The 16,664-nt window shown below is 34.9% G+C and overlaps 1 protein-coding gene across 1 annotated transcript in view; it reads right to left on the bottom strand.

The window, feature by feature from the left end:
• The window catches only part of Dnah6 (dynein axonemal heavy chain 6), a 275,338-nt gene that overhangs the window by 227,475 nt on the left and 31,199 nt on the right, over positions 1-16,664 (bottom strand). The window contains exons 4-9 of the mRNA XM_026413801.2: positions 11,066-11,333; positions 8,055-8,189; positions 7,847-7,967; positions 6,651-6,780; positions 4,365-4,533; positions 3,812-3,928 (exon numbers count right to left, since the gene is read on the bottom strand). Coding sequence (XP_026269586.2) covers positions 3,812-3,928; positions 4,365-4,533; positions 6,651-6,780; positions 7,847-7,967; positions 8,055-8,189; positions 11,066-11,333 — 940 coding nt within the window. The remainder of the gene's footprint in view (positions 1-3,811; positions 3,929-4,364; positions 4,534-6,650; positions 6,781-7,846; positions 7,968-8,054; positions 8,190-11,065; positions 11,334-16,664) is intronic.

Here is a 16,664-nt window from a genome sequence, read left to right as displayed (position 1 = left end):
ATGAAGGGGCCCCCACCAAGAGGTGCTGGAGCACAGAGGCAGTGTAGACAAACAGTGTGCGGCAGATGTGTTAACACAGGTAAACAGATAGGTGGATGTGAGCAGGCAGGTAGGGGAAGGAAACATAGGACTCTCCCCACCTTGAGTGATGAAAAATAACTCTCCCTCAGAGGACAGGAAATCCCACCCACAAACCTTCCTTCTTCTTGCTCAGGTACTACCTTCTTAAACTAGAAGAAGTGAGTATAGCCAGTTTAAGAGACTTCCAACTTCAAAACATGCAGAGAGGCACTGCTTGCCAGATCCTGATTCACTGTAATTTATATTATGGTTTTAAAACATCGGTAGGTTTTTCTGGGATATCAATGTAAACTTTCTAACATGTGAAACCAGCACAGGGCAGTGGGCCATGGCCCCCAAACCACAGTCACCTCAGCAAGTTAGTCCATCATTGAAGAGGAAGGAGAGTCCAAGACCAAGTATAAAAACCCAGTATGTGGAGTGTGGTGACATGATGCACACCTGTAATCAGTCACTTGGGAGGCTGAGGCAGAAGAATTACAAGTTTGAGTCTAGCCTGGACAACTTAGTGAGGCCCTGCCTCGAAACAAAAAATAAAAAGGACTGGGGATGTAGGTCACTAGGTAAAGCATCCCTGGATTCAATCACTAGTACCTATAAAACAAAATTCTTCCTGTGGAAAGCCTTAGGTCTTTTCTTCTCTGGGAGGGAGTCTATTCTACAGGGAGGCAAGGCTCTCCTAGAGCTTACCTCCATTAAACTAAACAAATACTTTATGCTTATTCTCTAATTCTCTTGACTTAAATACTTCAAGAAGACAAGAACTGAGGAAACAGGAGTCTTCTCAGGACACACTAAACAGGATTTTCACATCGGTTAATATGTAAATGTATCATAACCCCTTTTCTCCTAGAATGCCTAGCAACATCTCCCAGAGCACTCTTGGAAAAATGCTACCCAGGTAATGGAGAAATTTTAAGCAGGAAAGTGACATGATTAGCTTTGCCTATGAGAATGACTTGCTAACAGAAATGTGGAAAATGGGGAAGAGAAACAAGCAAATCGAAACAGACTATGATGTCAGGCCAGATAGAGATGATGAGCTTTTGAGTGAGAGAGCAACTAAAGCTCCACATAAAACCTGGTGACTGGACCTCAGGGAGCAAAGGGAGAATCTAAGCTATCTCCCAGGTCCCTGACATGGACAGCTGAATAATGCCTTTCATTGAGATGGGAAAAGCATGGAAGGAGCAAGTTTTGGTAGAAGTTGATAATTTAGTTAATTTTGGTGAATTAGAGTTGATCATGGAACATTTTGGTGGACATTTGCAGTTGGCTCTAAGTCTGGGGGTTAAGAAAAAACTACTGGATATAAATATATACTTATGAATCAGTAACCTAGAAGTTAAAACAATAGGCATAGAAAAGAGCACCTAAGAAAAATTCATAGTGTGTGTAGAGGAGGGAACACTTTAGGAGAGCATCAATCAAGGGTCAGACAGAAAAGATCTTGAAAAGAAGGATGGGAAAGAAAAAATGTAGATACAGAATAGAACCAAGAGGAATTTAACCAAGAGTCTATTTCATGAGGTGAAAGCAATAAATAAAATCACATGCAATAGGAGATCTGTCAATCACAAGAATAAAATTGAAAAGTAAATATGAATCAATAATTCAATACATTGATATCCTAAGCAAGAACAATGTCATGACTTAAGCATATAATTTTCTGGGCTGGGGTTTTAGTTCAGTTTTGTAGCACTTGCCTAGCATGTGTGAAGCACTGGGTTCAAACCTCAGCAAACCATAAAAATAAATAAATTAAAATAAAGGAATAGAAAGAGTGAGTCATTATTAAAAAAAATTTAAAGCATATAATTTCTTGCAGTCCCATATATGCATGTGTATTTGAAACCCAGATGGAGATGATTAAGACTAATGATCAAAATAATTTGGGGGGATGGAGAAAATTCATGAATGAAAATATTATTTACACTTCCAATTTTGGGTATGTGAAGTAAAATCTTATGTTGATATGAACACATGAACTTGCAGATTATTCCCAGAGCTCAGTAATGTGTAGGAATTAAAAATAACTATATGTGAAGCAGAGTTCTACAACAGAAAATGAGAAGAGTATTGAGTTTTTTGAGGCCTGTCACTTGGGAGTAAAGATAACAAACTGCTTGCTGGGGACAGCTTCCTTGTATCACTTGTAACACAGGGGTACCTGCATCCCAGGTGAAGGACATGAGTTTTGTGGCCAGGAGAAAATATAGGAGCTCAGTGCTTCTCTGCTTGGGACCTCCCAAGAGCAGTTCCAGACACTAGGAGCTTGTCAGTCTGCCTGTCATTGTAAATGTCTTAAAATATCCTATCTCATAAATTACAGAATCATAGACTGCTGCAAGAGGAGGCAACCCAAGAACTCATCTGCCTTCTCATCTTAAAAAAGAAGAAACTAAACCCCAGGGTGCTTATTAATTGTAGAGCCAAGACTAAAATCTACAGATCCCAAGTACTAGTGCTTTTGCGCTACAGTATATATACCAGTTAACAACAGAAAATATGGACTGATTGGCTTACTAATCTACACATGTACACAAATGTGGTGGACAAAATCAGATGGCCCCTGAGATTCTTGCTCACCACTGTACACACACACACACACACCTACCTATATAATGCCCTGCTCTTGAGTGTGGGTGGACCTATGATTATAAAGGGATATAACTCCAGGGATTAGGTTATATTATGTGGCAAAGACAGAAAGATTCTGAAGACAGAATCAAGGTCCAAAATAAACTGATTCTGAGTTAATAAAAAACGTGATTATCCTGGGTAGACATGACTGAATCAAGGGAAAGACTTCAAAGGAGAGATTGGGCTTCCTGAAATTCTCTAATAGACCTTGAAGAGACAAGAGCTATGTTATGAACTGCCTATAGAAGGGGTCATATAGCAAGGGACTACAGGGTACTTCTTATATCTAAGGGTCATCACTGGCTGACATTTGCAAAAAATGGGGATCTTGGTCCAATAGCTGGACAGAGCTCTATTCTTCCAGCAATCTGAGGGAACTCAGAAGTAGAGTCTTCCCAATCAAGTGTGGGATAAAAAAGACCTCAGTCTCAGCTGACACCTGAACTAGAGCCTGGACAGGTCCTAAAGCAGAGGATGAGCTATAATTATCAAGTTCCCAGATTCCTGGCCTATAGAAATTGAGAAAAATGATGATTGTTTTAAGCTGTAAAATTTGTGGTAATCTGTTACAGAGCAATGAATAACTAAAACAATTAAGTTCCCTCAGATGCAAAATGCTTTTAAAAAGATTTTTAAAATGGTGTTTGCCAAGAATGATTTCTTGGACTCTTATTAGAGGGATGCCTGTAGTCCATTATAAAGTTTATGTAGAACATGTCCTCTTTTCTAATATTATTTTTTAGTTGTAGGTGGACACACAATATTTTTATTTCATTTTTACATAGTGCTGAGGATCGAACCCAGTGCCTCATATGTGCTCGGCAAGTGCTCTACCACTGAGCTACAACCCCAGTCCAGAACATGTCCTCTTGATGGTGTACCTTACCAAGCCCCTAATTTTCCTCAAGTTAAAGAAAATGTGCTATACTTTTAGATAGATTTTATGTATAGGGAATGCTGTGAAAGAACAATGCTTTCCTTTGCTTTGGAGAAGTGATAATAGTCCTGCCATTCTTTTGATAGTAAAGCAGTTGCTTATTTTCCAGAAAATGTGTACATAATGCAGAAATTATATAAAGAAGCATACCAGAAAATCTTCCATTGAAGGCTCAAAGAGTAGTGACTGGACTGTCAAAATCAGTTCTGTGATGAACATGGGAACGAGAGACTCATCTTCTTCCTGCTTTTCCACTACAGGAGCCCCCTAAAATAAGCATATTTGCAGTGTTATAAAGATGTTAGTACCAAGGCATAAATTAAGACAAAGACATGTAAACTTAAGTTTATATAATTAGCTGAATTTATAACCATGGCATGTGAAAAGAAAAGATAAAAGGTAAATATTTAAAGATGATATAGTATCATAAAATGTCTCTCCTATAAAAACACTTATCAACAAAATGGAAAGGCAAACAATAAACTGGGAAAATATGAATAATGTATTCAACAAAGTTGATAATATTTAAATAGAAGTGGAATTCATATACTCAATAGAAATAAAGCTAACAACAGATACTTCAATAGAAACATATTCAACAGAAAATTTCTCTTTTTTTCTAGTATACAGAAAATAGCATGATTTATAGTAAGAACTCATCAAATAAGTGTTGATAATGATTCTTAGTTAGATCTGAATATACCTTTTTGTCAGTGACTTCAGGCTTCTCCTCAGTAATCCATTTCTGAATGACATCTGCTGAAGGTGTTCTTTTCAGTTTATCAGTAAGATAATTCAGAAGAGAGTTAGCAGAATTTACTGTTAAGATGTGCAGTGTGTTCTCAATTAAATAATCATTTAGATAGATAAAGCTTGAAAAGAAAAGTAAACATTGTTTCAGTTCTCTATAATCACTATATATTTTTGATCGTGACTCTAAAGCAAGTATTTAAATGTTAAAATATAATTTCTCCTTGAGTTGTGACCTAATTATATTATAACATCAGAGATTTATGTCCAGAAGAGTTTTTCTTAGACATTCTTCCATTTAGAACACAATTATATTCAAATATGCAACATCAGTTTTTAGCTAGGTGTTCTAACTCTTCATCGTCTATTTAATGAGCAATATAGCTATTAAGGAAAATGCACGTAGCTCATCTAGCCAAAGGGCTATATGATTTTTTAAGTGTTTTAAAGAAAAACTTAAGTATACAACAACTGTTACATTTAGAATAACTTTTTAGTTTGCTTAAATGGAGCTTTAGGATTTCTTGTATCTCTAGGACCTGATGGTGGCCTTTGAGACAGCTTCACTGACTTTCATTGATGCAGACATTTTCATATATAAAAGAGTACACAATTAAGGTACATTAAATAAATGGTTTTAATTGATAGATTAAGTTAGTGAACACCAAATAGTAATAATCCATGCTTTATAGTTTCATAATTTTTCAAATAATCTTTGGTGATTTTGTTTGTAAGAGTTATTTGTGATCATAAGGCTTTAGAATGATGGAAACTTTAAACTCTGAAATAGTCAAGTTCAAGATGGAGCTAGGTAAGCAGATGGCACAGCTAATAGCAAGTTTCCTGGTGAGGTACTAGGAGGAACACTTCCCTTCCAGGCTCCCAGTTGTAAAAGCTGCCTTAGCCATAGGGTGGAACTTTATGTGATTTTCCAGTTTGCCATAGTTCCTTAGTGACCAAAAGGATGGAGCAGTGCAGGAAGTCATCCATGCACTGTGTGTGAACTAAATGTTGAAACCATGAGGCAGTAAAGTAGGGTATCAGAACTCCCAGCAGCAACCCTGCTGGTTTGAGAATGCCTGGTTCATGTGGCTTCCTACCTAGCTCCATCACAAGTTCAGCACAGCATCAGAGATGGAATGACCCGCTGGAGCTATGCAGACTCTGGAAGTGGGTGTGGCTTGTCAAAATGCCAATCGACCTGTTTACTGCAAGACCCTGCCACACTGAGAAGCAAGACTCCTTCCTTGAAACCTTATTCCTGCCTTTGATGTACTCCTCCTTAAATAAAGAATCAGGGCCAATCTTCAGTTGTTCAGTTCCAGCTCCCATCAGATGCGCTCCCCTTTTTATCTAATTTCTGGCTCCGGCTTTATATCTTACTATTTCAGACTTTTTATTTCCCAGGCTGCTCACACCTCCTGAGCAGGAACCTACCTAGTGGGGTGCTGGTCACCCAGCATTAGAGCAGGCCCTCCTAACCTACTTGCGGAGGTCCACAAATCTCTGTGAGCCTGGCTTCTCCTTCGCACAACTTGTTTTATTGCAGGGAGTTGTTCCAGGCTAGGCCAGAGGGAATCACAGCCTTAGATATCAAAAAGGAGCTCTTGGACTTGGATTTACTATCAGCCTGCCTGTCCCAGCAGCTACTTTGCTGAGTGAGAGTTGAAAGGATGGGTTTCTGGAGCATGCATTTAGGTAATCATATTCCTTAAATTCTCATAACTATTAGAGAACTCTATAGTGACAGGTTTGATTTTTTTAAAAAGGAGATGTTTGGAAATGAACATTGCCTTTTTAAAAAAATTAAAAACATGGGCTGGGGATGTGGCTCAAGCGGTAGCGAGCTCGCCTTGGCATGCGTGTGGCCCAGGTTAGATCCTCAGCACCACATACAAACAAAGATGTTGTGTCCGCCGATAACTAAAAAAAAAAAAAGAATATTAAAAAGGAATTTTCTCTCTCTCTCTCTCTCTCTCTCTCTCTCTCTCTCTCTCTCTCTCTCCCTCTCACTCTCTCTTTAAAAAAAATTAAAAACATTAAAACATCTCTATGTTTTGATTTTAACTTTTCATTGTACATATTTGAGTAGGACACAAGATGTTTTGACATACAGAACAAAATAATTACTCCAGTCATACAAATTAACATATTCATCATCTTCCAAGGTTTAATTTTTAATGAAACTTGAGCAGGATGGATGATCTAATTTTTCTTAAAATAAATAGTAGTCATTTACCATGTTAGCCTCATGCAATGATGCCTTTTGCTGGCCTGTTCTGTATATGTCATTTTTTCAGAATCTCCATAAGAGGGCAACTCAACCAGCACATCACTGAAACCTACTCCACTTATTTTTGCATAGCAAGCTAAGAACAACAGAAGACACAAGAATTTTTGTGTAAAAATTTCATTTCTTATATAAAGTATGTTCATGCCAAATTATGCCATTATACATGAGCTCTCTTATTATTATTTTTTGCACTACAATTCTTAATATACCTTTATGCCACAATTTATCATATCTCTGATTGTATATAAGGTATGTTGACACCAAATTCACATCTTCATACATATATTTTGTGTAATGATGAGGGTCTCCTTCCACCATTCATGTATTCCCCTTCTTCCTCTCTTTCCCTCCCATCCCTATTCCCTAATCTTCCTCCCTTGCTCTCCCTCCCAACCCCATTTTGAATCAGATTAGAATATTGCATTAATATATTAATAATTCACAGACTTTTATCTAATGTGTACTCATGTACAGATTATTAAAAGTTTTAAAATGTAAATGATAAAAAATTCCATTTCTTTCAATATACATTCAAAGAAAGAACAAATAAAATGTAAAAACAATAAAATCCTTTGGTTCATAAGGCATTTAAAGCCTACAAAGAAGTCTAATTATTCAAAGGAATTTCCTACCAATTGATTTCAATTCAAGTAAATAGTATAGATAGTTTTTAACATTCTCCTTAACAGGAGTCGATCAGTAGACCATGTTACCTTTCTCAGGAATACCTCGACCCTCAAGCATTTGATCCATCTGTATTGTTATCATCCTTTACAATCCATGCCAACTGGGACCAATCTTAAGATCCATTCAGTCCCTAATTTTTAACAAACCTATTGACTCCAACAGTAGGCCAGACATACATTTAAGAAGACAGTCTCAACCAGAATCCACTATAGAAGGCTTATGATTAATATTCTGTGTACAGTTCACAATACTTACGTGAGAGAAATGCAAGAAGATGCAGTATTTACCATTTTACCTGCTTCCACAAAGTATATTGAATTTATAACATACCAAGAAGCAGTTTGAAAGAACTGAAAAAGGATCATTATTTAAACCTAGGACAAGGAGAATACAGAAGAACTGATATTTTAGAAAGCAGACATTTCTAATATACCCAGGTTCCATGCCCTTCATACCCTCAGTAGGTTCAAATGCACAGTCATCAGGAACAAACCCTGCAGCACGCAAAGCAAATCGACATGCCTTCCTGACCACTTCTTTTGCCTCATTTCGAAATTCTTCTAGGCGCTCTGTCACCTAGAGATTAATGAATATGCATAATTAGTGATATCAAAATATCAATAATAGGGAAAAAACTTAATCCTTATAGGCAAAATTTCTTACCTCCTGTAGTCTTGCGACTTGTGCAGCCTTGAACTCCTGCAGGGTGTAGGTGTGACATTTTTCAATATAATAAAGTCCCATAAAGCTCAATTGATAACACAATTCATTTATTTTAAGAAGAGCTGGTCGCAAATACTGAATGAAAATAAGAATTTATCATTGTTTAGTAAAAAAAAAAAGTTCTGTATTTTTAAAGTATAAAAGCTTGTGAATAGTAAAAATGATTAATAAGGAAAATAAACAGCTCTGTATGTTAACTTGAGCTAAAAACATATATTACATAGAAACACTTTTGAAAATTTTTTTGTAAACTAATTCTTTGAATTATCAAATTTAGTTTGTCAAATTCCTTCTTTTTCAGTTTAAAATACATACATGTCTTTCTGCTTATTTAAAGAACAAAAATGAGAGCAAGTAAAAAAAAACTGGGCAATATCTTACATTTCATTAGTTTTTGCTAATAAAGATTCTTGTGTTACTTTAAGGACTTTACAATATCCAGTCACAACTATAACAGAAGGGAGCATCTATTAATCTAAAAGGCTATGACAGAAAACAAGGATAAATTTGACTTTAAATTTTAGTGGGCAACAAGTAGTTTTGGAAAACTTATGTTTCTTGAAAAGGTTAAACATAGAGTAACTAATGACCTAGAAATTTTATTCCTACAGGTATGACCAAGAGAAATAAAAAACATATGTTCAGGCAAAAACTTATACATGATTGTCTATAACAACATTATTCATAATTGCCGAAAAGTGGAAACAGTCCAAATTTCCATTAATAGATGGGTGGGCAAATAAATAGGCATAATAACACAAAGGAACAAAATGCCAATGAAAAGAAATGCTATAACAAAGATGAACCTTAAAACATTATGTTTTGTGAAAAATGCCAGTCACAAAACAAACAAACAAATAAACAAAAAAAACAAATATTGTGACTTCATTTAAAAGAAATGTAAAGAACAGGCAAATCTATAGATACAAAAATTGATTACTGGTTACTTAAAGTGAGGGAGAAAAGAGAGATTGGGAAGAAAGAGGGAATGTGAATAATGGAGTTTTTCTTTTGAATGATGGACATGTTCTAAAATTGACTCTAGTGATTATTGGTAAATTCTGTGAATACACTAAAAATCATTGAATTATATACTTTATAAAGGTGAATTCTATGGTATGTAAATGTCATATCCATAAAGTTGTTACAAGAAAATATAGGCACAGGTGCCAAAAAAGTTGGTTATTGAAAAATGTCTAAAAATAAAAATTTCTGGAACAACTTCTTTCAATATTTCTTTCTTCAACCCAGTTTAGAAGAATCAGCCACTCTAGTCAAGTAGTTGTAATTATAAGACTGTGGTAAGAGTGAGTTAGCATCTAACAGATATTCAAACCATCTCAATGGTGTTAGCATAATTACAGCCACCTTCCTTTTCCCCACCCCCACTTTATGAATACTGTTCTTATTCACAAGAAATAGAAAATAGCCTGAGATAATGCAGGTCTAGAGATATGCAGGTCTCTCCCTGCTCTCTCCTTGAGAAGATAAAGGTACATGCCTGTTTCCTTGTTCTCCCTTCTGAGAGATAGGAAAACCTCCTTTCTCTGTTCCCAAGAAACAAACTTGCCTTCCACAAGATCAGAGGAAAACTAAACCTGTCCCTAGTGCATGGCCATGGTTCTAGTCTATAAAAGGTAACATTCAAGGGGGAGTTGCTACTGTTCTCCCTCCTTGCTGCCACTATCCCTCTCTTTGTGCAGAGTAGCCTTGTCAGGCTCTTGACAATAAATCTGTTTCTTATCCCAGGTATGTGTGATTAGTTCTGTGCCACTTTTCTTTCAAATGGGACTGCTATTTATGTCAATTGCAGCTTGAAAGCATGAAAACATTCTAGTCCTCTAGAACCAATTCAAGAGGAGATATTATCAAACCAATGCATCACTGGTATGAATGTTGCACAGGAGATAATGATAACTTAAAGCACACAAAATAAGAAAGTGAGTTTTGATTAAGTTGATTTGGAGGCAATTCTAGGGAGAACTATTTTGCATATTTAGTAACAAATTTAAAATATGGATAGTATTCAAGACATGGTAAAAGATTAAAGGTAGTGAAATATCTTTAAATGAAGAAAGTAGATGTGTGTAAGGATTGAATTTTATATCAACGACTAGAATATTTTCCCACAACTCAGAATACTGGATGAGATGGAGGACTCCAGATGGTTATATATTTGTTTAGCACTAATATCTGTGTTAAGTGTAGTCCTGAATATTCCTTGGTTGTGTGACTAACAGGGTGATAAGTCTTTACTATATGCAAAGTGAAGGAACTGACCGTAAAAAGAAAACTAAAGGCTTTTGATTGGAGAAAGTAGTGACTTAGTGTCATAGAAACAGACAGCTGAGGATATAGCACTCTTAAATGTGCCAGTAATAATTTCAGTTATTCCCAGGAGTCAAGTACAAAAATTCTAATGTAAGTTGAAATTCATTGAGTGGAATTTGAATATGGCCACACATTCTTTAGCAGTTTTTTTTTTTCCTATCATCTCCTAGCATTCAAAGTAAAAGTTAAATTTTCCCCAATTGTCTGAATCCATGGTAAAGGAACCTATATGATCTACTGAGAGGTACTGGCCCATGAAAACAAGTACCAGATTATTTGGGCCCATTAAGTCCAGAAGGTTTCAGAGAAGAGGGGAGGTAATAGGGCTGCCAATCCACTGTTCTCAAAAGACATACAGCTTTCTGATCAACAACAAAGGGGATTACAAATCCAAGACTTTGAGCCTGTTTCTAATCAAAGGGGACCTGTACAACTCTCTTGATGTACTTCTGTATTTTGCAACCATAGTTAAAAATATAGAAATGCCACTGGATTGCAAACTCCTAATTGACTAGACAGGTTAAAAATTGTGAATTCTCTTAAAAAGGTAAAATATTCCATTTCAGAGACTATCTTTTCTTTTTCTGTAATTCTTTAAATTACAACTAATAAATACATACAGGATGAACAATGAACAAATCTTTTTGTAGAGATTTTCGACATTCATTGATTTTCGTGGAGCGTACATTCTTCCTCCATACGCTAAAAGCCTTCCATTTCCGGAAAAGTGAAAATATGGGGATCTTAATGAGTTCTCTGTGATATAGGTATTCCTGTTCCCATCGATCAATTTCAATAAATTCAATCTCATCGTTGTAAATGTGTGTCACTGCCTTTTGGCTAATCGTATAGTAGTCGTTTTTATTGATGTTCTCATAAGCTACAACTCTATGAAAAAATAGAGATTTAGACAAATGAATAAAGTGTTCAATACAAAGTCAAGCAATTGAAGTTATTTTGTTATAAGGAGATAAATTTCTTGAAAATTATTAAAATTTAAAATACCATTTAAATTTTATGATTTAATATAATTAATTTTTTAAAAATTTTTTATTATTAGTTGTTCAAAACATTACAAAGCTCTTGACATATCATATTTCATACATTTGATTCAAGCAGATTATGAACTCCCATTTTTACCCCGTATACATATTGCAGATTCACATCGGTTCCACATCCACTTTTTTACATATTGCCATACTAGTGTCTGTTGTATTCTGCTGCCCTTCCTATCCTCTACTATCCCCCCTCCCCTCCCCTCCCCTCTCCTCCCATCTTCTCTCTCTACCCCATCTACTGTAATTCATTTCTCTCTCTTGATTTAATATTATTTAAAATTGAACAAAATTCTAACAAACTACTTTCAGATTGAATAATTTATTCAATAAAAGAAAGGGGAGTTTTGGTCTTATTATAAAGATTTCATATTCTTGGCAATATGCCCATATCAAAGTTACATGATTTTTACAATTAAAAAAACCTACTATAAATATTAAAACCTAATCATTCTGACTGAAAACAATTGGGAACTGGGTTTTTAATTTATTATTGATTCTTTGGAAATTATTCAATATTAATAGTATAAAATAGTTTTAAACTATCTAGTATTGACAGTTATGAAATATGTGAAAGAAAACATAAATTAGATAAGAACTGACCCAAATTAAGATAAAATTTTTGCCTAAGTCATCACATACAAAATAATTATTATTCAGAAATTATTTAGATCAAGTTATGTCTTTCTTTAATGATCATCAAGGGCATTCCTTAACTGTATATATAAAAGGAAACAGATCAAGTAAAGAAGAAAATCAAGAACAGTATAAAAACAGGAACTAGAGCAGAAGAAATAAAAAAAGTAACAAGAACAGAAAGGTCTAATTCTCTAAAATATTTTAAAATAAGAATTTACAGTAAAAAGACATTTCCTATAATATTAGCTATAACGTTACATATTATATGCAACTTAATCAATATTAAAATAAATATAAAATATGATGTAGCACCTTATTAATATACACTTAGGAATTTAGGAAAGTAATATTCCTGAAGATTCTCTGAGATTTTAGAATAAGATAAAGGTTAAATAATATACAAAACACAAATCCCAATTGTTTTTATGTTAAAACTATGCAAAAGTATGTATATTAGTAACACTCCAGTGCAAATGAATTGTTTCCCTTGTCTGTGTTCTCTTGCATTCCTTTGTTCTGTATTCTGAACCTGGAGTGAAATGATTGAAATTGCTGTATATAAACAAATTCACGTGCATTTGCATAGTCAATTTTCAAAGGACTGGAACAAAATTCTTGGGTCCATTGTCAAAAAGCCAAGTACTGTTGGCATAAGTAATTTTAAAAATTAAAAAAATAATTAATAAAACAGTAAGAATATTTTTGTAAATTGTGACATACAGAACCAAAACGAAAGCAAACCCAAGAGCTATTCATGTGAGCCCACAAAGAAAACCGAGGGGCAGTGGTACAGTGGAGTGTGGGAGGGAGCTGATAACTAACTTTAAGGTTATTCTCCTATTTCAGAACTGCAATGGAAAACCTCTTTTGCTTTTACCTGACCCCATTAACTGACTTTTTTATGTGTTCTAATTAACTCACACCAGAAATTGATGCTCTAAGATACATGGAAAACATCAAAATTTTTTCCTTTTTTTCCTGTTCAATAGCTAAAGATATAAATAGGACATTCTTGGAGTGATTCTCTTCAAAACGTAACACTTGCCAGTGAAATTATAATCAACTTCAGATGTTTCATTAACATCAGACATCAAACCAACCTAGAAACTAGAATAGCTGACCAACCCCTTGGTTCAAGTCTGGAACACTTGCTCTGTGTGGTTTATCTTCTACTGACAGCCCTGCTAGAAGGCAGCAAATGTGATCCCTGATGCTGAATTTCAATTTGTTGGCCCTCAATGCCACTTAGAAATTATTTGTATTTTTCTTTCTTCTAAGACATTCATTCTCAAACCCCTATGCTTTTTTCCCTCTACACACCTCTACTGTTAACACAGTAAATGAACACTTGTGAGTCTTTTTCAAAGATTAGCTCATCAATATCAAAATCATCTGGAGTATTTATTAAGAATCTAGATGTCTGGGTCAAACGCAGAATCTTCATGTATTGTGAGACTCCTGATTAACAAGCTGCCTGGGTGATTTTAATGTACAAAGTTTGTAACCAAAAACTGTATCTAAAAAGAAAGAAACAACAACAAAAACAGAACTAACAACCTGATCTCTATTTCATACTGTCATTTAAAAATCTACATACTATGCTTTCCTTCCTAGGTATATATCTCATGCTTTCCTCCAAAGAGAAGTTGTTGTTGTTGTTTTCTAACTCTCCTAGTCTTCTGACTATCTTTCCTCTGTAACTGAAGTTGTGCAGAACTTCTCTCTTGTGTGTAGAAAGCTTTTCCTTGACCCTGCTGGATTTTGGTGCTTTGCTGTATATGCTCTGCCTCAGAGCACTTAGAAGTTTGTGGAGTTGAACCACCACTTATAATGGTGACTGCCCATTCAGCATTTCTTGGCATTCAGGATTCCAACTTCAGCTGCCTCCTGGATACTCGATTTGGATGTTTGTTCTGCTAGTCCTCTCTTTGACAAGATAATCAGAAACATTGATCTTCCCCTAAAACCTGAAGAGAGAACTTAAAAAAAATTCAAGAATAAAATTCCTATTTTGCTGCTAAAAAAAGATGACTTTATGATACATTTACCTAAACAGAGATCCTTGGCTAGATAATGAAACAGGCTAAGAAAAAGATCTTTAATAAAATTACATTTAACTATACTGTCTTCAAACTAGAAAAAAATATCTATTATGATTTGTTGTTCAATGCAGGATCAAGGGGTCCCTTGTCTAATGATTTTACTATACAATCTCTCTCTATCAATCTGATATGAAACTTTAAGTCAACTTTTGTGTCTTGTTTGAAAGAATCCAATGGAGTGAGAAAATTACCTGGCTCTTGTGGTAAATCATAAATTGTCCTATTATTTTTCATTTCATGTACAAATCAAAGTGATTCCCTACTGGAAGTCTTCTCTGGGAGTTAATTCTTTTGACTTTTTGCAAAACAATAAAACTTTATTGCGATCTGTCATTTCAGGCAGCAGCTCTATTATACCCTGCAGTGATGGGAAATACTTCTGTTTATCTTTAAACCAGTCCAACAGACCAATAAAGCTGAAATATGGTTTGCATCATGTGACCCTTCTGCTCAGGAACTTTGAATAACCTCTAATTGCTTGTGTTGCTAAATCCTAATTATTGTGCCAGATGTTTGTGGCATTCTCCTGTTTCACATTAGTTGCTTCTCAGTGGGCACAAATCGCCCATTTTCATCAGGCTGGTTTTTTTTATCATGTCCATCGTTGGTCATATGTGAATGCATGCATATGTCTGTTCACTATTTTCTCCTTCCACCTCTTTCAAGTTTCTGATTTCTACAAGTAGGAAGAGTAATTCCTGCTTAATTAGATAAGCTCCTGTCGCCCTCTGCAATTTCAAGTTCTCTAGTTTCATTATTACACAGCTTTAATTGATGTGATTTGAATCCATTTATTGGATGAAAGTAAGAAAACACATGCCTGGGAAGAAATGAGTTTTGTTTCATGATAGTCAACACCATGATTCAATATGAGTCTAGATTTTACATAAACTAGGGAAGATAAATGCTTGCTTTACTTCTGGTTTGATTAATCAAAGATAATAAATTATCTGATAAAAATTCCTTTTTACCTACAAATTAAAGAAACACACAACTAAAAGGAAATTGTAAAGTTTCAACAGAAGAGAGTGATCTGGGAAAACAATTCTCAGAAGATGGTTCTTTGAAGAGCAGCATCAGCATTATGTGGGAATAGCAGATTTCCAGACCTCCTCCCAAATCTATAGACACTCTGGGGACTTAATAATCTGTGATTTAGCAAGTCCTTTGGGGCTTGCTTGAGAACTTACTGTTCTGGGTCTATAGGGTTAAACTCTGGTTGAATAATGAAATCATCTGATGAGTTTTAAAGACATACTGTTTGTTGGTCACCTTCCACCACAAACCAATTAAATAAATCACTGGGGGTAGAGTTAAAGCTTAGAAATGCTACTATAGATTCTTCCATTTTTTTAATGAAAGGAAGCTATCATCCAATAAGTTGTCATAGCTCCAGGGCAGTATCAGAGTGTGTGTGTGTGTGTGTGTGTGTGTGTGTGTGTGTATTGAGAGAGAGAGAGAGAGAGAGAGAATGAATATATGAAAGAAATATAAAAAGACAATCTGGAATCAAAGATCTTTAACATTCACAAATGAAAATACAAAGGCCTACAGAGTCTCTGCTGACCAACATTATATTTATTAGATTTCAGTTTTTTCCTCATGTTCTAGCCTAAGAAAGCTGTCATTGTATTAGACCACTTTGTGAAGTTTCTGACGTCTTCAAAATGATCTATTAATATATAATATATAAACCTCATAGTAGAGTTTTTAAAAATAATTATAACTTCACATGGAAACCAGAATGCTGCCATATGAGAATATGTCAAGCTGGTGACTCTCTGTATTATCTATTCTAGGCCACTAAAAATGCAATCTATCTTAAAGGATAGAATAGCTTTAGTTTGAAATTTAAAAAGCTGCTTAAAAATACTTTTAACATATCAGATTTAGAAATACTTTGGGTATCAACTTAGTCACTTAGAAAGTGTTTGTTAAAAAAAAAAATCAAAGAATTAACTCCAATCTACTCTGAGCTCAGAGGAGACTTTACATAGTCTTAACAGTCTACCATATATAATTATTTCCTTAGGTTCCTAATCTCAACCTCTGATTCAACTAAATGTTTTTCCAATTTATATAATCAAAGAAGACATTTTTTAAACATATACCTATTAATGTAATTTAGGTCTAATGTTCCTAGAAAAAATGCACTGGGAAACACTAAAGTGTGAGATATGGTGTCCTCTTTCATGGCTTTCCATGGGCCTTAGAGATGCTTGGTATCTGGGGAGAGGTCTGTCATATAGTCTGACCTAGCCATTAAATTCTAATAGCTTTAAAATTGACACTGGACAGAGTAGTAAGTCATAGAATTGGAAGACAGTATCAGACATTATTCTAAATTTCCTATGTGCAAATCACAAAACAACATCAAGTAGTAAATTCCTTAGTGTATATAGACCTCTTTTCTTTCAGCTGAG

The sequence above is a fragment of the Urocitellus parryii genome, chromosome 12, assembly GCF_045843805.1.
Source record: "Urocitellus parryii isolate mUroPar1 chromosome 12, mUroPar1.hap1, whole genome shotgun sequence".
In the NCBI taxonomy this organism is placed as follows: Eukaryota; Metazoa; Chordata; class Mammalia; order Rodentia; family Sciuridae; genus Urocitellus; species Urocitellus parryii.
Note: the sequence above shows the minus strand (reverse complement) of the source record. Positions and strands in the feature narration are given on the sequence as shown.